The following is a 26,476-nucleotide window of genomic DNA, read 5'->3' as shown; positions in this document are numbered from 1 at the left end:
CCAGCCTCTGGACAGCTCCATTCCTTCTATCAACTTTCACATTCCACTTACTTAGTATATGGTTTGTCGTGTCCCTAGGGCACCATTGTAATTCTGTGCAACTTGTCGTATTTTTCCTAAGAGATTGTCATGTGCTTAGCCCTCTGACCTCATAAAGAGTTCAGAGGTGTTGTTATTAATAAATATAGTGTTTATTTTCATAACAACCTGTGTGGTGTCCTTTCATCTGGTATTCAAGGGGTTATATTGTGGTAAAACAGCTGGCTTCACATGCCAAAAGAGTTTAGCCTAAGACTGCTTTATTCATGCTAACATTAGGATAGCTGGTCTATAAGGTTTACATATAACCAATCACCATAAGGGTTGTTTGGACTGATACAAGGTGATCACTAGAACTAGTGAGCATCATATATCAGGCCAACTTCTCACATTGGTGTGCAGCGGTTGGGATTTGAGCTTGCTGTTGTTTTTACCAAATATAATCTTGAAATATAATTTGAAAGATCACATAAGGTACTCTAGGTATATATAACAAGCTTAGAAATACTCTGAGTTCTACTGAACCAGCTGTTGTAGTAGAAAGGGCCTAGCACACCCTGACTACAACTCTTAGCAAGGGATCAGAAGGAAAACCCATAGTGTAGGTAAGTGCACCACTTACACCTCACTAGAAAGCATGTCTACCATAGGAGAGGCCTCAGTGACTCCCCTTGTGGTTAGTGACCCTCCACAGGTCCGTTCCAGATATGCAGCTCTCAGTTTCCAGGAGATGAGACAATTGTGTACCTCCAGGAAATTGAAACAGGGTTCTAACCCTACCACTCCTTTTCTGTTAGGTCTCTTAGAGACATATGATGCTAGAAGGGCTTCTAACCCAGGCCCCTCTAATCCAGATGGGAGCATGCCCCCCTTAGGAAGTGATCCTAACTCCAACCCCCCTGAAACAGAAAATGTAGATGAGGAGGAGGAGGAAGAAGAGGAAGAACCCTCTGGGGATGAGGCAGACAATGGGCAACCTTTAGTCAGCAGACTTACAAAGGCCAACGTAGACCTACATAGGGAAGGAACTGGGGGAGCCCCAGTGCCATCCACTAGCAGGCCTAACTTTGGAGTTAGGAGAGATAGATCTCCTTCTAGGGACTCCAACAGATCTGTGCACTCTCATGCATCTGCTCAGAGGAGAATGACTTCTCCTCAGAGGAGAGAGCATGAAGCAAAGATGAGGGAAGTTAATCTGAGGATTCAGAGGGAAGAACTTGCCCTTGCCAAGGAGAAGCTTGCCTTTGCTAGAGAGCAACAGTTGAGTGGGGTAGTCCCCACTGGTGGCTAGGGACAGAGAAAGGGGTTTTGATACTAGAAACCTGAGTAAAATAGTGCCCTCCTATAAGACAGGAGATGATATCCACAAGTGGATAACTGCTCTGGAGAGGGCCTGCAAAGTACAGCAGGTACCCCAGAGTCAGTGGGCAGCTCTATTGTGGCTCTCCTTTGAAGGTAAAGGTAGAGATAAGCTCCTCACTGTTAGAGATGAGGATGCTAATGATTACCAAGCCTTGAAAAATGCACTGATTGATGGGTTTGGCTTAACAACGGAACAGTACAGGTTAATGTTCAGAGACACCCAGAAAACTCAGGCTCAAGATCGGACTGACTTTGTTGATTGTGCCACTAAGGCTTTGGAAGGCTGGTTACTGGGAAGTAAAGTTACTGATTACACAGGATTGTATAATCTAATTATGAGAGAGCAAATCTTAAATAATTGTCAGAACCAGTTGTTGCATCAGCACTTGATTGACTCAGATCTGACCTCTCCCCAAGAATTGGGAAAGAAGGCAGACAGACGGGTCAGGACAAGGGTCAAGCAGTAGAACCAGAACCAGGGTGGTGGCCAGAAGAAAGCAGACCAGAAGGGTAATAATGAGAATAAGCAAAATGACCAGAAGTCTTCAACAGGGCCCCAACAATCTAAGGAGGGCGGGTCCCAGAATTCCCAAAAGAAGAAGAATGATGGTCCTAAGAAACCATGGTGCCAAAACTGTAAAAGTAAGACTCACTGGTTTAGTGAGTGCACCAAGAAAGGCCAAACTCCTACCACTACTGTCCCTAAGACACCTGCACCCCCTAGTACAGTTAGTAGTGGTAGTGTACCTCCCAAGGCTATAGTTGGGTTAACCCTAGGAACTGAGGTGGGTTCTGACTTAGTCAGAATACCTACTCAGGCAGTTCTTGTTTGTACTGGGGACATGGATATGACCCCTACTGTAAGTCCTAGTACTCTGGGAAAATACAGGCAAACGCCTTTATTCAATGGAAAAATGGCTCAGGCCTACAGGGTCACATGTGCCAGTGTCACCATGGTGACACCAACATTTGTGGACCCTGACCAGATCATACTAGGTTCAGATTACCTAGTGACCAATGCTAGCAATGTCACTACCAATCACAGTATGGCAGTTGTTAATTTCTCCTGGGGAGGGGTTACTGGCCTCAAAAGGGTTGTAGTTAGTTCAGACCTCCCAGTAGATTGTCTTTTGGGCAATGATTTGGAATCCTCACTGTGGTCAGATGTGGAGTACAGGACTCGTGTAGAAATGCTAGGTCTCTCCTCACATGTCCTTGCTGTGACCAGGTCACAGGCCAAGAAATGCCCAGCTGAAGAAGTGCTGGATCCTGGAAGAATGGACCAGACACTAACCAACAGGAAGAGCAGTAGGGGTAAGGCTGAGCCTTCCCCCCTGTCTCAGGTTAAGGATCAGCCCTCACAGGAGGCTGACCCAAAGACCCCAGAGGGAACTGTCTTAGAAGAGCTTGAACCTGAACAGGTTGAGTTTCTTGGGACAGGGGGACCTTCCAGGGCAGACTTGAGACAGGCACAGTTAGACTGTTCCTCCCTTGAACCCCTCAGACAGCAGGCTGCTGCTGAGGCTGCAGGGAATGCTACAGGTGCCCATAAGGTATATTGGGATGATGGACTCCTATACTCTGAGGCAAGAGACCCCAAGCCTGGTGCTACCAGGAGGCTGGTCATCCCCTTGTCTCTTAGAGGTTTCCTTCTCACCTTAGCCCATGAGATTCCCCTTGCAGGTCACTTAGACCAGAACAAGACTTGGGACAGGCTTGCCCCACACTTTCACTGGCCTCACATGTCTGAGGATACTAAAGAGTTTTGTCGCTCATGTGTCACCTGCCAAGCCAGTGGCAAATCAGGTGGCACAACAAAGGCCCCCCTTATACCACTACCTGTGGTGGGGGTACCCTTTGAGAGAGTGGGGATAGACATTGTTGGACCAATGGACCCCCCAACAGCATCTGGGCACAGATTTATACTGGTGGTAGTGGATCATGCCACCAGGTATCCAGAAGCTATTACCCTTAGGACCACTACAGCTCCTGTTGTGGCCAGGGCCCTACTTGGAGTTTTCTCCAGAGTGGGGTTTCCTAAGGAGGTTGTCTCTGACAGAGGTGCAAACTTCATGTCAGGATACTTGACTGCAATGTGGAAGGAGTGTGGTGTAAATTACAAATTTACCACACCCTATCACCCACAGTGCAATGGGCTTGTTGAGAGATTCAACAAGACCCTCAAAGGGATGATAAAAGGGTTACCTGAAAAGCTTAGGCGAAGATGGGACATCCTTTTACCCTGCCTCCTGTTTGCTTACAGAGAGGTCCCACAGAAGGGGGTTGGCTACAGTCCTTTTGAGCTTCTGTTTGGACATCCTGTAAGAGGACCCCTATGTCTGGTGAAGGAAGGATGGGAGTTACCTCTCAAAAAGCCTAACCTTGACATAGTGGACTATGTACTTGGTCTCTGCTCCAGGATGGCAGAGTACATGGAGAAGGCATCCAAAAACCTTGAGGCCAGCCAAGAACTCCAAAAAGCTTGGCATGACCAAAAGGCTGTCCTAACTGTGTATCATGCAGGACAGAAGGTGTGGGTGTTGGAGCCAGTGGCCCCAGCAGCTCTCCAAGACAAGTGGTCTGGACCCTATACCATCATTGAGCAAAAGGGAGAAGTCACCTACCTGGTGGACATGGGAACTCCCAGGAGCCCCCACAGGGTGCTTCATGTAAACGGGCTCAAGGCATTTGTCAACAGGGAGGACATGGGCTTGCTCATGGCCACAGATGAGGGGCAGGAGGAAGAGAGTGACCCTCTCCCAGACCTGCTCACTCAGAACCCTGATGATGGGTCAGTAGATGGTGTAGTCTTTTCTGACAGCCTCTCTGAACATCAACAAGAGGATTGTAAACAGGTTCTTCAATCCTTTAGACAAATGTTCTCACTGACACCCAGTCAGACAAACTGGTGCACCCATGAGGTGGACACTGGTGAAAGTCTGCCTGTCAAGAGTAAAATCTACAGGCAACCTGACCACGTCAGGGACTGCATTAAGAAAGAAGTTCAAAAGATGTTTGAATTGGAAGTCATTGAACCCTCAGAGAGCCCTTGGGCTAGTCCTGTAGTTCTGGTGCCAAAACCTCACACCCAGGAAGAGAGAGATGAGGTTTTGTGTAGACTACAGGGGTCTCAATGCTGTCACTAAGACAGATGCCCATCCAATACCTAGGGCAGATGAACTGATAGACAAGTTGACTTCTGCAACTTTCTTAAGTACATTTGACCTAACAGCTGGTTATTGGCAGATCAGGTTAGCTGAGGATGCCAAGGCCAAAACAGCATTTTCTACCCTAGGAGGTCATTACCAATTTGTGGTGATGCCCTTTGGTTTGAAAAATGCACCTGCCACTTTTCAAAGGTTGGTGAACCAAGTTCTCACTGGGTTGGATGACTTTTGTGCAGCATATCTAGATGATATTGATGTCTTTAGCTCCACCTGGGAGGATCACCTGATCCACCTGAGGAGAGTTTTGGAGGCCCTGCAAAAGGCAGGCCTCACTATCAAGGCCACCAAGTGCCAGATAGGGCAGATCAGGTTGTGTACCTGGGCCACCTTGTAGGTGGAGGCCAGGTTCAACCATTGGAGAGCAAGATACAGGCCATAAAGGACTGGGCTCCTCCAACCACCCAGACACAGGTCAGAGCTTTCTTGGGCCTGTCTGGTTACTATAGGAAGTTTGTCAAGAATTATGGGTCCATTGTGACACCACTTAATGACCTGACAAGCAAGAAAATGCCAAAGAAAGTTCAGTCGACAGTTAGCTGTCAGAAGGCATTTGATGACCTACAGCAGACCATGTGTACTGCACCTATTCTCAAGAGTCCTGACTACTCCAAAACCTTCATTGTCCAAACAGATGCATCTGAGTTGGGTGTGGGAGCAGTTTTATCTCAACTGAATATTGATGGTCATGACCAGCCCATTGCTTTTATAAGCAGAAGGCTGACCCCTAGAGAGAAATGTTGGTCAGCTATAGAGAGGGAGGCCTTTGCTGTGGTTTGGGCCCTGTAGAAGTTGAGGCCCTACTTGTTTGGAACTCACTTCAAGATTCAGACCGACCATAAGCCCCTCTTATGGCTAAATCAGATGAAGGGTGAAAACCCCAAACTTCTTAGGTGGTCCATTTCCCTACAGGGGATGGACTTTACAGTGGAGCACAGACCAGGGACTGACCATGGCAATGCAGATGGTCTCTTCAGGTATTTACACTTAGAACAGGAAGACTCACCTGGTCAAGGTTAGTTTAATGTCCCTAAGTTTGGGGGGGGGTTATGTAGGAGAGTGGGGTCTGCAATCCTATGGTCATCCCAGATTTTTGCTTTTTGCTTCACTGGTTTACGACTTTCCCTGGCTGTGGGCCTGCTAATCAGACCCACAGTCTAGCTGTTCTCTCTCTAAATTGACAACCATGTACTTTAGGTGCATTTACCAATTGGTACTGGGCCACCTTATCAGTCCCTGTACAGTGTACCTTAGGTATCCAGGGCATAGGTGTACCCAGGACCTACCAGGGGCTGAAGCATGTATTATGCCACCCCTGGCTGGCCATCTAAAACTGACACAACTGGCTGCACGACAGCTGGGGCAAGGTGGTGTAATCACCCTTTGCTATAGATATAGTATACCTATATCTAATCCTAAAATGGACACATATATTCCTATCAGTCACTCCTATGGCAGGCCTTATCAATCCTGAAGGCAGAGTGCTTGGAATTATGTGAGATGGTGCTCTGGCATGAGCTGAGCCCGTCTGCAGCTTGCGGAACCAAGTCCTAATAGCTGTTCCATGATAACGCTATACCATATACTCTTAAGTGCATTATCAACCTCGCGGTTAAATGCTAACTCTGGTATAACATTATCAAAACATGTCGAGTAAGGTGTCATACGAATTGGAATACTACCCCCTCGCCAATTCTGGCGACGGGGGTAGCATTCCACCCTTCTAGAGGGACACGACATGTATGTAACTGTGAACCCCGGTTAAAGTTAACTCGAGCCTTGGCATCACAAAATGGATGCTGCCACCACAGACACAAGTCTGACCTCCTGCTGCTGGGAGTCCTTCCAGCGAGGGAGGCTTGGACAAAGGGTTTCCTGCCTTGGGAGGTGCTAGCACCACCCCAGACAGGATTTTGTGTATTGGGTAGGACAGGCCTGAAAGGAATGAGACATGCCTGGGGCACACAAGGTGTCCTGTGCATACACCGGTCCAAACCAGTTGCTGGGGCATCCCTGCACCAGCTCTGGCGCGAAACCGGACAAAGGATAGGGGGTGTAGCCACCCCCCTTCCTGGTCCCACCCAGGGGAGGGACCTAGTCAGTAGTGCAGCCCCCTTTAGGAGAATAAAGTTAGGAGCTGGTCCCATTCCAAATGAGATTATCCTGAACAACTTTACAAGAAGAAACTCTGGACTTCGACGTTCTGCTCCACAGAAGACTGAAGAATCTCCCTTGTGGGCAAGGAGTATCCACCCTGCACAGGCAGGCACCATCAAGCGTCCAGCAGCTTCACTTTGCCATCTTCCCTCGAGGATCCAGACTTCAGAGCCCGACGAGACCCGGATTCCCAGACCTCTCCGACCTCAACCTACATCTGCAGCACAGCTGAGATCCGCGGGTGCGACGAGACACGTGGGACCGGCCATCTTGAAAGAAACTGCACTTCGCTTCCAGCACGACTCCTGAGGTAAACTCGACCAAGTGCTTTGGGGATTGAGAAGACCCAGCCCCGAGCAGCTCCTGCACCGAAGATCAGCCCTCCAGCTTCCATGAGATCTGTGTGGGGCCCTTCTGCTTGGTTGCTGCTCGACGCGTTGTCTGGTCACTTGCCGGCTGGCTAGTGGCCTCTTAGACGACGAACTTTGAAACCTTCACTGCTAGTCTGTTTGCTCCAGACTGGCCCTTGCTCCCTTCCAAAAGAGGGGCACCCTGGACCCTCCTGGTCCACTCCAGATGCCGTTTCCACTCACCGCGTGGGTTGCGTTTGCCAAGGCCTGTTAATGCCGAATCCGGATCCAACACCGCCGACAGCGAGATCCTGCGTGGGACAGCTCGTGCCTCCATCCTGGTCGTCGAAGACACCTCCTGGTCCACGTGGCTGCAGAGACAAGCGTCCACTCTTCACCTGATCGCGACGACAGCATCTGGTTCCTTCCTGGTTCGACACCGGTCACTGGCTAGTGACTTTGAACACTGTCCCCTCTGCTTTCAGGTCCTCTTCTTCACCGATCCACCCTTGGATCGCACCGAACATCTTCCTCCTGGTCGCCTGCAGCATCTTTTCTTCCAGGCTCCATAGACTTCAACGCGAGAACCCGACACACTTTGACACCTATGCACCCACAGCCCGTGGGTGAGGTAACGAGAGCATTTCGGTGCTCAAGGGTAGTTTAACTGTCCTAGTGTCCAGTTCCACAGTCGTTTTAGTCCTAACTAGTCAGGATTATCCGTACTCACCTTTAACTTGAACTATACTGTCCATAGACGTTGTTACGCATCTCGCGTGTGAGTTCACACTCTGCACACGCGTCCCATGGGCCTCCTATTACTTACCGATGGTGAAGATAGCGTAGTCCTAGCGAACCTCCAGCCTCTGGACAGCTCCATTCCTTCTATCAACTTTCACATTCCACTTACTTAGTATATGGTTTGTCGTGCCCCTAGGGCACCATTGTAATTCTGTGCAACTTGTCGTATTTTTCCTAAGAGATTGTCATGTGCTTAGCCCTCTGACCTCATAAAGAGTTCAGAGGTGTTTTTATTAATAAATATAGTGTTTATTTTCATAACAACCTGTGTGGTGTCCTTTCATCTGGTATTCAAGGGGTTATATTGTGGTAAAACAGCTGGCTTCACATGCCAAAAGAGTTTAGCCTAAGACTGCTTTGTCCATGCTACCATTAGGATAGCTGGTCTATAAGGTTGACTTACAACCAATCACCATAAGGGTTGTTTGGACTGATACAAGGTGATCACTAGAACTAGTGAGCATCATATATCAGGCCAACTTCTCACAAAAATCCTCTGGACTGAAGACCTAAAGATCTAGCCGTCGCCTTACTGTCCTTGAACCTTTCCAAGGCAGCATCCACCTTCTTTCCAAACAGGCCCGAACCATCAAATGGAAGATCAATTAAAGTGGCCTGTACATCAGAAGAAAATTCAGATGTCTTCAACCAAGCAGCCCTCCTGGTGGCAATACATGCCCCCATGACCCTTGCCACAGAGTCAGCAGTATCCAACCTGCTCTGTATTACTTGGCGAACAGCAGCTTGTGTATCTGCAAGAACCTCACTGAAGTTCTGCCTGTCCTACTCAGGAATCTTTGGAACCAACTGCTTCGCTGAGTCCATTAGAGCGTGAATATAACGCCCTAAAAGGCATGTGGCGTTTGTTGATTTGAGGGTTATGCTAGCCGAAGAGAAAACCTTCTTCGCTGATTGGTCCAGTTTCTTAGACTCCTTGTCACCAGGCACCTGAGGAAAAGCACCTGTAGTTTTTTTAGAGCAGGCTGCCTGGACTACCAAGCTTTCCAAGGATGGATCCGAAGACAAAAAGTCCGGATCCCCAGGAGCCAATCTATATCGCCTTGCAACAGCCCTTGATACTGCAGGTGACGAAAAGGGCTTACGCCACACTTCTAGAACAGGCTCTATAATTGCTTCATTAAAAGGTAGCATAGGCTCCACCACTGAAGAGGGAGAATGGAGTACCTCCGTCAAAATGTTTGATTTAAACTCCGCAGTGGGCAGATTCAGATCTAAGAGTTCAGCTGCCTGTCTAATGACCATGTGGTGTGGTGCTACATCCTTCGATGGGGCATCAGGAACCGAAGAAAGCTCCCACTCCGGAGAAAACTCCAAACCACTTGCTTCCTTAAGGTCATCAAATAAATAATCAAATTCTTGCAGCTCTCCCTCTTCCATCTCCTCTGCTCTATATCTTCGCTCCTCTAGAAGCCTTTGAGCCTCCCGCCTAGACCTCATCCTCGGGATCGGCATCGATGGAACCACAACCGACTCCGACGGAGCCGGCGTCGAGCTTGGAGCCGGAGGATCAGTCTGAAGCGTACGAGGTTGAGTCGAAAACGGAGTCGGTGAAGATAGAATCGGCATCGATGACCTCGGCGCCGAGAGATGCAGAGACGGAGCCGGTGCCTGCATAAAAGGCGCGGAGCATATGTCTGAGGGACGCCTAGATTAAAGGCCATCGGACCTATGGGACCAACTGGTGCTACAGAGGGGTACATGGGTCTTGAAAAGACCCCATACATTGCATTTAAATAATGCGACGGGTCTTACCCTGGGCCTGGAAATGGAGGGTATGAACCCACAGGCTGCTCCTGTCGAGGTACCGGAGCAGGGTCAACCGGATCTTCGGGATGATGCACCGGAGTCACAGACCATTCAGGCAATAGAGCCACTTCCTCCTCCTGAGGTGGAGAATGCGTCGGCATCAGGGAAGGATTCAATGTCGAAGCCGGAGACCGCTCCGGTGACTCCACAGGAGAGGGCTCATCGTCCGGATTCGGTACAACAAGAGGAGACACATAATCCTTCCGATGTCGACGACTTGGAGACTTCGACTTCGGATCCGACTCTCTCTCGGAATGACGCCGAGACCCGTGTTTCCTCTTCTTATGCTTCTTCTTTGATCGAGAAGCATGTCCCGAAATCGACCTCGAAGCCGACCTCGACATCGAACGGGACCTCGATCGCCTCGAGCAGAACTTCGAACTCTTCCTATCTTTCTTGCCTTTCATCTTCACTACAAGAAGCTTCACCTCTCTCTCTCGCAGCGCCTTGGGGTTCATCTTCTTACAACATGAACACCCTTGGATGTCATGGTCAGAAGACAGACACCATACACAATCTTCGTGCAGATCCGTAATGGACATCATCTTCCAGCACTCTCCACAGGGCTTGAACCCAGTTTTCTTCTAAGACATTTCGACAGGAATCAAGAAAACACTGGAAACAACCAACAGTAACAGAGTAACAAACGAGCTACTGAGGATCCCTAAAAAAACCATTAGCATCGACGACGCGGAAAAAAGGGAACTGATGTCATCACGCCGACGGAGTCCTATTATGGAGTCAGTGGAGTCAGCGGAGCAGCGCGCGATGCCATGCTTCTGTGACGTCGTCCACGTCGGCGTGAAGAACTACAAAAGAATTTCCGAATGTTGCTGACGCAGGGGATATTCACAAGGTGAGGAATCCACTGGCAGATGTATCCATCAGAAAGTGTAATTAATCTGCAGACTGTTTATAAGAGTTACCTAGGTCAAGTGTTGATATAAAGAATCAAGATGTAAATGCGTTTAATGTGGTTACAAATGTGAGAGAGGTTTGTATTATGCAAGAAATGCCTTTAACTGAAGACCTTTGGTGTGATGCTGAAGCCAAGGTTGATATTATCACTAAGGTAAAAGAACAGCAGTAACAAGGTTGCTGTTCTCCCTTCCTAAGTACTGCTCAGCTGTGGATGCTATTCACAAATTACACTGGCTCCAGGTGGATAAGCATATTCAGTTTAAGGCTCTGTGCACGGCCCATAAGATCTTTTTTCTCAGGGGGCCCCCATCTTATCTAATTTGCTGATGCCGTACCTTCCTTTGTGGTCCTTGCGCTCTGCTGATCAGTGGCGGCTGGTCCATAGGGGCAGCTGGGCAGCGCCCCCACTAAGCAATCACAAAGAGAAACTGCTCACTGAATCGGGCAAGAATGCAAGCAGACTATCGTCTGTTTACATTTCCGACCTGTGCTGGCAGCAGCTTCACAAGTGAAAGTGCGCATGAGTCAACAGACGCACAGCGCACGCAGGTGAGAGCAGCAGGAGTCCAGAAATGGACTCCGACTGCGCATCTGCGAGAAGGGCGCTTTCGTTTTTCAGCTCCCCACTCCATTGACATTACATTAGGTATGCTGCGCATGCCTAGTGTAGTGGTGGAGTCTGAGGATAGGATCCTGCTCGGGCGGTGACGTAGGGTCGCCCTATGCCCTGTCCCATGCCAGGATACAGCCGAGTAGCCGCCCCCATTCTTCTGATTTGCCAGTCCACTTCAAAGAAAAGAGCGGGGAGAAGTTAATTCCACTGACATCTTGTGGGTGATGATACACGGGACCGGAGCGGGAGATGCCTGGTAAGTTTATTTATTTGTTTTTATGTAATCATTAAATGAAACGCCTTCCCTATCCCCCCCCCCCCCCCTCCAACAGCCCCCCCACCTTCCCCAACCGCCTAGGTCATCCAGTTAGACGTCACTTTGAAATCTGGTACTTGTAGTTTAAGTTTTGTAGCAAGACCTCCCTCCAGCACCACAGAGCAGCTGAACGCCCGGCACTGCCTTCCAAGAAACCCTCGAATGTGGCAGCGGCACGTCAGCTCTGAGTCTGAAGGAGGGAAGATAGTAAGGGATGCCGAGGTGAGGGCGTGTGGCAGGAGCAAGAGAGAGAGAGTGAGAGCAAAGAGAGAGAGTGTGTGTACGAGCAACACGGCCAATCACCAGGCATTCTCTTGAAGCTATCCGTCCTCGTACTTTGTGCTTGAAATGTAAAGAATAGGTAAGGAGTTCCAGCCTCACTGGAATATACCATTGTTGAACGGACTGCCCAGCGAAACATAGCCTAATCTAAACCGGCGGCAACGCAGATCTCTACTGGCTACATTAGACAGGGAGGGTGTGGGGGCTGATGAAAAGAGCGGAGTTGTGGACTAGAGAGCGCAAAATAATCAAAGCATTTAAAATTATTAAAAAATAAAGTACTTTAAAGAAACGCTGTGCCTTATAGTCCATAAACATGGCGTATTATCATACCATTGTCTAACCAGTTTATCAATCGTATTAATGCCTCATTTTACAGTGATAGAGGCATTTCATGTGCTGTAAATTGGCAAAGCTTCAAATCGCTCCTAATTGATGTTAACATTATTTCAGCAGGATACTCGTGTTAGCCTTTTTAGTGTCCAAAAGTTGCAAGTATGCTACGCCAAGTTTCGGAGAAAAACCCTAGGGGTGAACATATTTCTCTGGTGCATGTGCGCCAATCCACGAATACGGTCTCAGACAGACTGCAGATTTCAACAGCAGCATGAAAAATACATTCTTGCGATAAGTTGGAAGAGGAGGAGGGAGATAGACTGAGGAGGGCAGAGGCTTGAGGGTGGAGAAGGGAGAGACTGAGAGGGTGCGGGGCCTCGGAGATGGAAGAGAGAGAGCGGCTGAGACTTGAAGATGGAGAGAGAGAGAGACTGGAGGGAGAGTGGAGCAGGCGCGGTGCATCCATTGGGGCGAATGAATGAATGAATGATGGATGGATGGATGCAGGATGGATGCAGGATGGATGGGTGGATGGATGGGTGGGTGGATGCATGAATGAATGATGTATGGATGCAGGATGGGTGGGTGGATGGATGGGTGGATGCATGAATGAATGATGTATGGATGCAGGATGGGTGGGTGGATGGATGGGTGGATGCATGAATGAATGATGGATGCAGGATGGATGCAGGATGGATGGGTGGATGGGTGGATGCATGAATGAATGATGTATGGATGCAGGATGGGTGGGTGGATGGATGGGTGGATGGATGGGTGGATGCATGAATGAATGATGGATGCAGGATGGATGGATGCATGAATGAATGATGGATGCAGGATGGGTGGATGGATGGGTGGATGCATGAATGAATGATGGATGCAGGATGGATGCAGGATGGGTGGATGGATGGGTGGATGCATGAATGAATGATGGATGCAGGATGGATGGGTGGATGCATGAATGAATGATGGATGCAGGATGGATGGATGGGTGGATGCATGAATGAATGATGTATGGATGCAGGATGGGTGGGTGGATGGATGGGTGGATGCATGAATGAATGATGGATGCAGGATGGACGCAGGGTGGATGGATGGATGCATGAATGAATGATGGATGCAGGATGGATGGATGGGTGGATGCATGAATGAATGATGGATGCAGGATGGATGCAGGATGGATGGGTGGATGGATGAATGTGTGGATGCATGAATGAATGATGTATGGATGCAGGATGGGTGGGTGGGTGGATGGATGGGTGGATGCATGAATGATGTATGGATGGATGCAAGGTGGTTTGGGCTCGCTCGCTGCGCTCGCTCGCTGTGGTGCAATATGCAAATTAGTTTACGCCTCACCACTTTCAAATGTCACCAGCCGCCCCTGCTGCTGATCATAATCTAGCCTGTGTGGCATGTGCTAGAAGAGCCAGGGCGGGTAGTAGGTACTTTTGCACTCTTTGGAATGCCCTTCATCTGAGGTGCATTCAGAACCTCTTGTCCTTTAGGGAATCTCTGAAAACATGGTTGTTTACCATCTAAGTAGCCCGCTGGACCTCCCTCTCTCTCACAGTTGTGGCTTTCTGACGAAACTAGCGCTGGGAAGCCCTGTTGCTGAGGCAGCCATGCGCTTTACAAATCTTATAAAATAACATACACATGTTCTGGTTGGCCACCAATTAACAGTTTAAAAGGTGCTTTGCACTTGTTCGCTCGGGTTATCAGTGAATTAAGTGTAAATGGCATTCCATACAGTAATGACAAAATTGTTTCACCTTAAGCGGTCTAGGATGTTCTCATGAGATCGTACCACTGGTGTTATATGGGAATTTCAGCCTGAAGAATTCACTTAGAAAACTATTCTGGTGGCATAGAATGAATAAGGAAGTGGACTACTTTGTAAGAAATTGTGAACAATGTGTCAATTGCTATAGGAATTTTAGGACAGATACCCCACTTATGCAGCCTGTGATGGGAACTCAATCACCACAACAGAGTTTAGTCTTTCGTCATCATGGGACCCTCTACTAAAATATCAACACATGCAATTTGTACTTCTGATGGTTAATTTACAAAATGGCCAGAGTTAGTCTTTGTAGAGAGATAACTACAAGTGAAGTATTAAGCTAGATGATGGATATTTTCTCTAGGGAAGGGTATCCTGAGACCATTGTCTGTGACAGAAATGTGCAATTTTCATCCCAAGAGATGGCTATTTCCACAAAACTTCGAATAGCAAAAAAATCTGCCCTTTATGATCCTCAGTGCAACGGCCTCGTAAAGAGTTTCAACTACTACTTCAAGGATAGTATTCAACTGACCTATCAAAACAAACTGCTGATTGAACAAGCCATTAGGGAAAGGTTGTGGTTTAACCATGTATGTCCTCATTCCATGACTGGAGTCAGTCCATGTAGATTTCTAAGAGGAGGAGTGACATCGTCACATATGTGCCCTTTGTGGCTTTTAAACAGATTTTTTTTTTTTTTTGTAAAATAATTTTTATTGCAGAGGTAATTCAGGGCACATCACACATATACCAGTTTGGCCACAGGGTTGTAGTCCACTTACTTGTCTCCACCCACTATGTACACTGCCTAACAACCCACATCCCGGAGGCTGGGCGGCGTATAGATATGTATCATGGTGTTTAACCTCTTAGTCACAGATGTCAAAGTGATTCAACCCTCTCCGCTTTTGTGTGTACTGTTCCCACTGCATTCCCTCATTTCGTGGTGGTGCATTAGTTCCCTTCACAGTAACGGTTAATTTAACTGGTCTTTTTTCCCCCTCCCTCCCCGTGTCCCTGGTGTCTGAGTCAACGTGTCATGTTCGTGAACGCAGTCGAGTTGGAAGAAGTAGGATCATGGAAATAGTGCTTAGATGTGTGTGTCCGGTGTTCGTGCGGTGTCCAACCCTGTCTCTCCTGGGGGTTCCCCGTGTAGCATTTCGTCTTCATCGTCTCCCGTGTCTGCACTGTCCCTCAGCTCTTGGACTAGGGTCTCCCACGCTAGCGCCGCTTCCTGAGCGTTTTCATCTGCCGTGCGCCGGGCTAGTTGGTACCTAAGTGTGCTCTCTGCTGCCGCCCATTTCAGAAATTCGTGTAACCATTTTTGATGTGTTGGTGCTGTCTTAGATTTCCAACCCCTGGTGAGCTCCCTCTTTGCAATCAGTAGGCCCATGTCTATAAATTTGCTCGATATTTTGGTTTTGCGTGTGTGTGGAAACCAGTGCAGGAGGGTGACCGCGCTGTCGTAATGCAGGGTCCTTTCCGTGATCTCATTCAGGGTGTCCCCAATTCCCATCCAATACTCCTGCAAGCGCGGACAGTCCCTGAGCATATGTAGCAAGTCCGCCCCTATTAGCGCGCATCTGGGGCACGCTGCGTCCATCGCGCCAAAGTATTGTATTATCTTACTCGGAGTGAGGTAGGCCCCATGTAGGATGTAAAGGTGTATTAGTTGGAAACGGGCGTTTCTAGTGCTTTTCCTGGCTCGCTGAAGTAGTCGGGACCATGTCGCGTTCGGGATCTCTTTTTGCAGGTCCGTCTCCCAGTGCGTTTTGAGGCGCGTTAACGGTGGAACGTTTTCGGTGCTCATACGGGAGTAAAGACAGGTCACCGCCTTGAACGTGCCTGCTGTCCTCATCGTGTATTGACACGCCAAGGACACTTGAGGTTCAGTCAGCCCTTCCCCCCAATGTTTCTGAATGGCCCTCATCACAGCTGCGTGCAATAAATAGTCTCCTCGAGGGAGGTCATATTGTTCTTGCAGAGTTTGAAAGTCCATCAGCACCCCGTCGGTGTATAAGTCTCCGATCATTTGGAGACCCGCTTCCTCCCACAATTGGAGGTTCGACCAATCCCCTCCGTGCGGAAGCGCCGTCAACATCCCTAAGGGAATCTCAGGTGCGTAAGGGTGGCCTGGACCCGTACGCCGTTGCATGCGGTTCCAGCAAAGCCGCAGTGTCCTTTCCTCTTGGGTCAACCCTCTCAGGAACAATTTCTGTTGCAGAGCTACGTATGCCAGCACGTGGCGGGGGGTGCCCGTGTCCCTCACGTGGTCAGGTCCCCGGTATACCCGTGCCACCTCCTGCATGAAGAATTGAAGTTGCGCCGCCAGATAATAGAGCTCGAAGTCTGGGACTGCAAGCCCCCCCTGGTCTTTAGGGCGCATGAGAGTCGCCAACGCTATTCGTCGCCTGCCTTCCCCCCATAGGAACGACACCACGTCAGATTTTAATCGCCTGAAGACTTCTCCCGGTATCCATATCGGAAGGGTCCTAAAAAGGTACAACAAACGTGGAAGTGCGATCATTTTGAGGAGGGATACCCGTCCCGTCATGGATAATGGAAGGGTAGCCCAGAAGGACATGCTGCCCTTCAACGCTCGAATACAGCGACCAATGTTCCCGTCCAACAAGTTGGTGGGGTCGTGATAGATGTAAACCCCAAGATAGTGCAGGCAATCAGGTTCCCAGCGCATGCTAACGCTCGCTGTCGGTCGCTTCTCCTCCTTCCGGAGTGGGAAAAGGCAAGTCTTCGCCCAATTCACCTTCAGGCCCGATAGTGCCCCGAATCTCATTAGCAGACCCTCCGCGCCCCTAACCGCTTCTTCGGTGTTATCCAAGAATAGCAAGAGATCGTCCGCATATAGCGATATATGATGTTGTACCCCTCTTGTTTCTAGGCCACGGTATGCCTCCCCTTTCCTAGCCATCATGGCAAGCGGCTCCATAGCCAGAGCGAACAACAGAGGCGACAACGCACAGCCCTGTCTCGTTCCCCTGTTCACCTCGTAGCGGTCCGATATTAACGCTCCCACTCTTACCCTCGCTCCTGCTCGCGCATACAACACCTTGGTCCATTTTATATAGTCATCCCGAGGCCAAAACTCCGCATCACTGCGTAGAGGTAGTCCCATTCCAGGCTGTCGAACGCTTTTTCTATGTCGACTGACAACACTGCCGGGCTTCTCGCTGCTTGTGGCGGGTCTGCCAGCAGCCTTAGCAGCCGTCGTATATTGTGGGACGTGTTTCTGGTGGGAATAAAGCCCGATTGGTCCTCGTGGATTAAACCCCTCATATGTGCTATTAGTCTCCCTGCCAGAATCGTACTCAGGATTTTGTAATCCGTCGTCAACATCGATACCGGTCGGTATGAGGCTGGATCTGTGCCATCCCTACGTGGTTTAAGCAACGGAATCATGATCGCCTCGCGCATCGACTGGGGTAACTCTCCCCTCTCTTTGGCTTCATTATATACCGTTCTAAGTTTAGGGGCTAGTATCTCCATATACTTCATATAGAACTCAATTGGTAGCCCATCCATCCCCGGCGTGTTGTTTCGCGCCATTCTCACGATGGCTCCTCTAATTTCCGCAAGGTCGATCGGGCCACTGATTGCTTTGGCGTTGTCCGGGTCAAGTCGGGGTAGATGTGACTCTACTAAGAGGGCTTCCGTCGCCTCAGGTTGGGCCCCCGTTCCCCGTCGTGAAGCATTGCACTATACCTGGTTGGGTGTCGTGCACTTCCCCGCTCATATCTGTTAGGGTCAGTATCGGAGAGGAACCTCTATGGGGGTTGGCCAGCCAGGCTAGGAGCGTCCCCGTCTTGTCCCCTTCAGCGAGAGTCTTAGTTAAGTAAGCTTTATAGTCGAAGCTACGTAGGCTCTCCATGGCTACCGCAACCGCTTCTCGCGCTGCACTAACCCTGCCCTGCAACTCGGGGTGGCCAGGCCGGGATTTCTCCGCTTCCCGCAGCGTCCGTTCCGCTCTGTCTAAGTCCTCTATCAGTGTTCGACGTGCGCCTGCAAACTTCCCAATACAGTGTCCCCTCACTACCACCTTGAATGCGTCCCATTCGACGGCTCTGGAGGTGGTGGTCTCCTCGTTTTCTACAAAGTATTGGGTGACCCTAAGTCCTAGGTCCGCCCGGAATGGCGGGTCATCCAGCGTGTCTGGTTGGAGCCGCCACGTTGGAATTGGCGTACTTCCGTTCATCCAGGCCAGGGTGAGTAGCAGGGGATTATGGTCTGAGATCGTGCGTGTTAGATACTCCGCACGGGTCACCAAGGGTAATACATGTTGGGAGCACAGGAATGCATCTATACGGACATGGAGGTCATGCATGCAGGAATAAAAGGAGTAGTCCCTTTCACTAGGGTGCTGCGCGCGCCATACATCAGTGAGATCCCACTGCCCTTTGCCATTGCAGTCTATGTTTCGCCAGTCTATGCACCGGGGATGTGTGTAGCGGTGGGTGCGATCTGTCCAATGTGGTGTCCTAATAGAACTGAAGTCCCCCCCCATCAACACCGGGCCCGCAAAGTAGGTTGCTAAATGCTTGGATAGTTTAGTGAAGTAGGGTGCCTGCTCAGTGTTCGGTGCATAAATGCTGCAGAGCGCTATGTGACGACCTCTCAGTAACCCCTCGACAGCCACAAATCGACCCTCCAGATCCACTGTATGCCTAGTGACCTTAAAGGGGATCCCCGCCCGGATCCAAAGTAGCGCCCCCCTGGCAAATGCAGAATATGTGGTGTAGAACAGCTGACCCCTCCACCTCCTTTGTAACGCGGCCCCTTCCTTTTTGGTTAGATGGGTTTCCTGCAGGAAGGCAATGTGGACCCCCCTGCGGACCAGGTAAGAATGAACCTTGTGCCTTTTAGTCATTGAGTTCAAACCCCGCACGTTCCAGGACACACATTTTAACGACCCCACACTATCCATCATCTCGACAATATTTGCTAAGGACTCCGTCCCATAGTTGCCAGACACCAGTAACGCCCTCCCCGTCCCCCATCCCCAACTGCTCTGTTTCGTTTCCCCATCGCCCACCAGCCCCACTCCACCCCATCCCTCTCCCCTTGCCCCCCACCCTGTCCTGAGTTAACCCAACATCTCTAGACATCCACCCCCCCTAGAACAGGACCCAACCACAAAGAGTCGCCCCCGTCCAAACAATAGAGCAAAGTGCTCTCAAAACTGTCTACTCCGCAGTCTGTACTGCGGCGGCCTTAGGGGCCTCTGGGCACGTGAACTAGCTACTTCAGCAAGATTCGCCTCCCTTGTCCCCTTCCGCCCCACAATAGTCATCCAAACTCACGGTTGACCAGTCTCACATCAGCCTGCTTCAGTGTTTGGGTTCGCCAGTCCATCCCGGTTGACGCCACCCGCCCCCCCCAGACATGAGCTTCAGCTGCCAAATACTTCCTCCGCTGTTCGAGGTGTCACAGTCGGGCCCATCGTGCTGTCCACCTCTGACAATTCAGTCTCCGACCCTGTTAGTTTGTCCTCTGAGAGCGATTCCCCTCCCCGCTGTGGGGTCACCACCCCAGAAACTTCTTTCACCGCTTGCAATGCCGCTTTCCGTTCCTCCGCCGTCTGTGATTCCGTCGGCCGTTTCTTGTGCTGGCCGCGTTTCCGAAGCCGCTTGGATCGTCGAACTGATCTCTGTTGGAAATCCTCCGCAGTTCTGTGGCGAGCCCCATCCGTTCCAGCCTTATAAGAGTTCCACCAAGTCCAGGCATCAGCCGAAGATGTGAAGAACAGTGCTTTCCCATCCAACGAGATTCGAAGCCTTGCTGGGAACAACAGCGAGTACTGCAGGCCCTCTGTACGCAGTTCTTTTTTAATGGAGAGGAAAGAGGCTCGTTGCTTTTGAGTTTCGAAAATATAGTCCGGGAACAGCGTCACTTTGCTATTGTCAACCTGGAAGGGTCCCGCTTCTCTCGCTCGTTGTAGGAGCCAGTCTCTGTCCCTGTAGTGGAGTACTTTAATCACCACCGGTCGCGGGGGGAGTCCCGGTTTCGGGGGTCGAGCAGGCACACGATGTGCCCGCTCCAACGTGAAAAAAGGGGACAGGCCCTCTGGCGCCACGACTGTCCGCAGCCAGTTGTCCACGTAGCCCAGTATGTCTGCCCCTTCACTTTTCTCCGGAAGGCCCACCAGGCGTACGTTGTTCCGCCGGCTTCGGTTTTCCGCATCCTCCGCCCTTCTCTCCAGCGTCTGGATGCGCTCCAGGGCGTCCGTTAGTTTACTTTCTAAAGCTTTTTGCCCCGGCACAACATCTTTCAGAGTCATTTCAGTTTCTGCGACCCTGTCGGCTAGCTTTCCATGATCAGCCCGCAAGAGCCCCAGGCCCGTCGACACTTGAGCAATGTCGTCTTGCAGAGCGGCCCTCGTGGCCGCTATGGCTTCTAGGATTTTGTCTTGCATCGTCAGCAGGTCCGACTGGGGATGTTGTAAGGTGTCCGGAGCCTCCGCAGCTGTTCCTGCCTCACCTTTCGGTCCTTTCGGTTTCCCCATGCTTCCCCCCAGCAACCGCTGGGCTAGGCAGGGCCGGTCGTGGACGATAGGAGTCGCAGCAGGATGTCCTGTCGCTGCTTCTAGGCCAGGCCGGTAGTCGCGTGGCGGTGGTCCGCGGGTCGAGTGGGTAGGAGTCGCCCGTCGGCAGCAGCAGCCGCGTACCAGGGGTCTCGTTGCCGCACTCAGGTGTCCCCCCCTCCACTACCTCGGGGGTGGGGTGGGAGCCCCCAGCCGGCCTCCACTGCAGAGTGGCCCCACAGCGGTCCGCTTGATTCCGTCGGTCAGGGCCGGTCTCCTCTCTGCACCCCAGCGTTGACCCTCCACGTTCCTCCACTCACCATGGGTCGCCAAAAGATCGGCCTGTGTGTCGGGCGTCTGTGCCCACGTTCCCGCCCTCCAACCAAAGCTGGTCCACTAGTGGAGGGCTGGGTCGCTGATGCGATGGTGGGGCAGCCAGTCCCAGCCGCCAGTCACTGACCAGGCCACCTCTCCGCCCAGCCGAAGGTCGCCGACCTGTTGTTGTCCCCTTCTGCTCGGGCGGGCTCAGGGCCCACTGCCTGGGTCTGCACTGCCCTCAGTGTGAAGGCTCGCATGCACCGTCTTTTCTCGCCGATGGCGCACCCCCACGCCGGTCAGCGCTGCGCCGTGTGTGCCTCCGGGTGTTCGCAGGGCGCTGGTCACTCCCTCAAAGGCCTCCAGGAGTAGGGTAATGGGGCGAGGTTGTAGCACGGGCGGGTCGGGTTGCCGGATCAGGGGTGCCCCCCTCAGTTCTGCTCATGGGGGGGAGGCGGGCCGGTCCCCCGGCTGGACTCGCGCTCAGATCCGCGCTGCCGGGCTCACCCCCTCAGGGCTTCCTACCTTCCCCGCAGGTATGCTCACTGTGCCTCCGGTGGTCCGCTGCTGCGCTCCGCCCGTGTCCTGGGCTCGGCCACACTCCCGGGAACTTCCTAGGGGTCCGAGCGTCCGCCTCCTGCACGCGCTGAAGGGCGCCCCGGCGTCAGAAGGGAGCAGGCCCAGAAGCCGGGACGTCGAGTTTCAGGCTCCCCAGGGTCCCGGTCCGCATTCCGCTCCACAGCGCCGCCGCCGCCTCACCTCAGATCACGGTCACCAGGTCGCCTCAGGGGGTTATTCCTTTCCTGCCGATGGTGTCGGAGTCCGATCGCCGAGCTCCGGGCCCCCACACCGATAGGCGTAAGGCTCGTTGCGTCCTCACTCCGCCATTTTGATTGCGGTCGTCCCCGGGTTCGGAGGTTTATTAGCGCCGGGTGTGGGCGGTCTTCAGTCCCGCTACAAACTCTGGGCAGGCTACGATGAGTAGCGCAGAATCAACCCGATTCCCACGGGGATTCCGCGCAGAATTGCGGATATTTTGGCGGATTACTGGGGCAAAGGACGGGAGCCTCGCTAGGCTGCGTCCGCTTGCATCGGCTGCTAGCCACGCCCCCTGGCTTTTAAACAGATGACCCAACTTTGGTATGACCAAGTACACAGACTGATGCTGCTAGAGTTGATAGTAGGGTAAACAACTGTTACAACGCATGCTTTACAGCGTATGCTTTTACCCCTCATGCCATTACAACAAAATGGCTTGCTGAAGGGGGTATAAGGTGTTGGATTTAACTCCAACACCTTTTTCTACTGTTGCACAGACTGGAGTTGGAATAGTAAATTATACTATTCCAAATTCCAGCGCACCCCGACAGCAAGTTGTTGTAAAAACGTGCGCTCTATAGGCATGCGGGTTAAAAGCATGCGTTGTAACACCATACATCCGATAGTAGATGTCATAGACATAAGGCTTCCTGTGAAAGTGGAGAAGAGAAATTCCAAATACTCCAAATCAATCAAAATTGTAAAAGTAAACTAAACAAAGTGTAATTGCTCAAGATGCCAAATGCTGGAGTATAAAAAGAAGTGTCAAATGTGCGAGTGACAATGTTAAGGTTGCAAATGAATGTATGGTTGATTACGGTAGGGAGTATCCTTCACCTGACGAGTTGAGTAAGACGCTTGATCCTGAAACAAATGTGTAAAAGGGGCATTAAACATGGTGTAAGTTCCAATGCTGAATCAGTTCAAACAGTCTCCTGGGATTTGCCTCCCTCATAGAAAATTATTTAAGGTTGATCTGCACCTCATCTTTCCTCATAGGGGAAGGATGTGTTGTACATTTTGTCATTGTTCCCTTTCCTTCCTCCTCTGCTTCTCTTCCCTGCCCCTTTGGTTTAGCTCTAGACAGTCTGAAGTACTTGGGTGCATATATACAATAGCATTTTTGCCTTCAATAACTGCCTGAATCGCAGAATCAGGACGTTTCCAACCGCAAAAATGATTTTTGATAAGTACAAATCAAATTGTGATTTGGTAACATGTTACAGAATCGTAATTTGTGTTTAGTGATTCGGTATTTGGAAAGGGCGTGTTTAATGCATCCCTTCCAAATACTGAATCACACTGGTATATGTGAATGTTTTGCGACCGAATCACGGTTGCAAAACATTCATTTTGTTACTGACACCTCAAGAGAGGTGGTAACCATTCGAAAATGGGAAAGGCACCCATCGGATCCCTTCCCCTTTGCGAATGTTGAAACAATAATTGTTTAGGAGTAAGAAGTGGTCCCACGGACCACTGCCTAGTCTTAAAAAATTCAACATTAAAGTTTTATTTTCTGTTTTTAAACGCATTCCATTTTCTTTTAAGGAAAACGGGCTGCATTAAAAAAAATCGATTGATTAAAAAGCAATCACAGATGTGGTGGTCTGTGGACCTTAGCAGGCAGGACCTTCCATGATGGCAATGATTCCTAATGTGTCGCAAATTGTGATCTACCCAATTATTATTCATCAAGTAGGCAATTGGGATCCCATTAGGAAAAGGTAAAGGAAACCCAACAGGTTTCATACATAAGGAATTGCGATTTCTTGATTACGATTCGCAAAGAAACAAAATTAGGAAATTCAACTCCTAAAATGTATACATATGGCCCTTGGCGCTAAGTGACCGGGTTTTCAGTCAGAGCTCAAATGTGCTCTCCAACAACTGGTCAGCGTTATTTGAGACTTGCGTGGCCAATTCCTCACCACATTTTCTAACGCACAATAAGGTCAAATTTATGTGCTAAAATTCTTAACTGTCTGGGTGTTTTAAAGTAAGGTGTTAGGGCACATGATTGATGCATCTCATGTATGGTGACCATGCGTCCCGGATTTTCACCAGCTGTTCCGGTAGATTTCGGCAATTTTGGCTCATGTCTCGGTTTTAGAGGGGGTCAACTGATAACAGTGAGATGCACCTTTTTGGTGTTCTCAAGCTGTGCTAGTTAGAAAATGTTGTAAATAAACAGTTTAATCAACAGGCATGATGCTGGTTTTAGAAATTACATTTTGTTAGTGCCTCTTCTCTGTTCCTGTGTTGATGAGAGGTGTCATTTTGCGCCACTTCATTGATGTAAAATCGTAGACTTGCTTTTGGTGCAAACTGTCCCGGTCTTTAGTTCTCAAGATCCCTAATCTCTTAAACACATGCAGCCCAGGTTTTTTTCGGTAAGATCGTATTGCTTTCAGTTATCAATATTGGGTTTTACAGCACACACGAGCAACAAGCTCTTCTGGGCACGTCACAGGTGTCTGCGTCACTCCTGGCGTGAGCGCGCCTTCCAGCGTGGCTCTTCCAGCGGAGGCTTCTGTGACGCAGCGGCGGTGAGGCGGCTGAAACTGCAGTGACAGCGGGGCAGGGCGGTTCAGCCAATCAGAAGACGGCGTGCAAGTCGGGCCCCCGGAAATGATCTCTACGGATGATGAAGCAAGATAGAAGTGGGCAGGTCTGGCAGCAGCACTGTATCAACAGGAAGTCTGCTGGAGGCCGAGCTCACAGACGCAGAAGAGCAAAGTGGAAAAGTGCGAGACGGGGCGTCACCAGAGACAAGGAAAGAAACAAAAACACAGCAAACAAACTCAAGAGTTCTAGCTTTAGCAGGACATTCCTCTATAACCCAGCGCTAGAAAGTCATTGCTCCAGAGGATTATTCAATCTCACTGGGTTCCAGCTCCATAGGTCTGAGCTCCAGTAGATCCCAGCTGCAGAGGATCTTAGCCACAGGAGGTTTGTGCTCCAGAGTGTTCAGGTTCCAAGGCTCCATATTGTTGACACCATTGGTCTTTTCCTGAGCACACTCTACGACACTCTGATGGGCTTTCGTGAACTGAAAGCTCGGATCTTGATGCTGGGCCTCGACGCTGCTGGGAAAACTACAATCTTGTATAGATGGAAGCTGAATAAGACCGTGGTCACCATCCCAACCATAGGCTTCAACGTGGAAACGGTGACGCCCATCAAGAATGTATCTTTCACTGTCTGGGACGTCGCCAGCCACGTAAAGTTGAGACCTTTGTGGAGACACTACTTTAAAAACACAGACGGCCTGCTGTTTGTGGTGGACAGCGCAGACACAGAGAGGTTTGATGAGGCCCGAGATGAGCTGGTGATCATCCTTCAGCATGTGGACATGATGGATGTGCCTTTTGTGCTCCTTGCTAACAAGCAGGACTTGCCTGGAGCCAGCAGCCCCTCCGAGCTGGAGGAAAAGTTTGGTCTTCAGAAGGTGCGGGGTCATGAGTGGCATGTCCAAGGATGCTGCGCCACCACAGGGGACGGACTGGTGGAGGGTCTGGAGAAGCTGACTGACATGGTCAAGCAGTTCAGGAAGAGCAGGGCAATATGATGACAAAGAGACTGATTTTGCCCCACTCGTGTTTTGTGGGTTGTAGAGACTCCAAGCATGAGTTAGAGAGAGAATGGGCTGCCCTGCATGTACTGAGCGCATCTGTGACTTAAGGGAGACACCCCAGGGATGCTGCAGAGCTGCTCCGTCCTGGGGTCTGCGCCTAAGCCCTGTTAAAGCTCTGTAATACTTTGACAGAAGACTCGCAAACAGTAGAGGTGAGGAGAAAAGTTGAGAGAGTTTGCATTCCTTTCCTCCTCTTATTATTGCTGTCCGTAACGCATTCCTCCCCCTTCATGGCAACAGTTTATTTATTTTCAGAATTAAAAACAGAGGCTCACCAGTAACTATGTTCAGATAACTTCCAATTGAGCACGCTTATACTTTTCTGTTTATACACACGCTGCAAATTATGTGTTTTTTCAAAAACAGTGACCTGCTGTTTCACTGCAAAACACCTGCTATTTTTCCAACTTGAATAATTAACTTTTTAAGATCAAATTTAGCAATTATTTTTGTATGTGAATAAAACAATTTATATTTCCAACAAGGAGTCTGTTTTGAGATTTATGAAAATAACAATGTACTGTATTGACACAATATGTTACTTTAGCACAAACAACAAGCATTGGTAAATTCATTAGGTTTTACCTACGTGATCAATAATATGCTGTTTTTTGTTGTAAGTTGTAGCTTGCTGAGTAGTTGTGCAATATAAGTTACAGAAAGTCTGTTAATATTTTGACTTGTTTATGTACAAAAAGGCAATATATTGTGCTGTTGCTAGTGGTATAGTGCGGGTAAGTAATAGCAACATTTTGAAAAATGAAAGAGGGAAATATTAGAATGAATTGATGTAATAGCAATATTGTGTGTTTAGACGAGTTCTGACAACTTTTGGGCCGGTGCCACCGCACCTGCTGCACCATTCAAATTATGCCCCTTGTGCGTGCAAGATAACTGCATTTGTGATTGCTTTTTAAGTTGTAAAATATAGCAATATTTGGTTTCAGAGGAGTTATGACAAGATTTGGCCCTGGTGCCACTGCACCTGCTGCACCATTCAAATCATGACCCTATTGCCTGTAAGCTAACTGCACTGGTGAAAGCCTGTTTAGTAGTAAAATAAAGCAATATTTGGTTTCAGAGGAGTTCCTAGAGCTTTGGGCCCTGGTGTTACTGCACCTGCTGCACCATTGAAATCATGACCCTAGTGCCT

At 49.9% G+C, this 26,476-nt stretch overlaps 2 protein-coding genes across 3 annotated transcripts in view; one reads left to right on the top strand and one right to left on the bottom strand.

The window, feature by feature from the left end:
* LOC144772394 (uncharacterized) overlaps positions 1 to 26,476 on the bottom strand; it is a 552,770-nt gene that overhangs the window by 337,672 nt on the left and 188,622 nt on the right. The window lies entirely within an intron of this gene.
* On the top strand, positions 24,346 to 25,804 carry LOC144772388 (ADP-ribosylation factor-like). The gene has a single exon (XM_078656662.1). The coding sequence runs from the start codon at positions 24,724 to 24,726 to the stop codon at positions 25,255 to 25,257; it is 534 nt and encodes a 177-aa protein (XP_078512788.1). The 5' UTR covers positions 24,346 to 24,723; the 3' UTR covers positions 25,258 to 25,804.

The sequence above is a fragment of the Lissotriton helveticus genome, chromosome 8, assembly GCF_964261635.1.
Source record: "Lissotriton helveticus chromosome 8, aLisHel1.1, whole genome shotgun sequence".
NCBI lineage: Eukaryota > Metazoa > Chordata > Amphibia > Caudata > Salamandridae > Lissotriton > Lissotriton helveticus.
Note: the sequence above shows the minus strand (reverse complement) of the source record. Positions and strands in the feature narration are given on the sequence as shown.

Excerpts from the sequence above, each read along its gene's own strand:
- LOC144772388 (XM_078656662.1), top strand. The coding sequence starts at position 24,724 with ATGGGCTTTCGTGAACTGAAAGCTCGGATCTTGATGCTGGGCCTCGAC.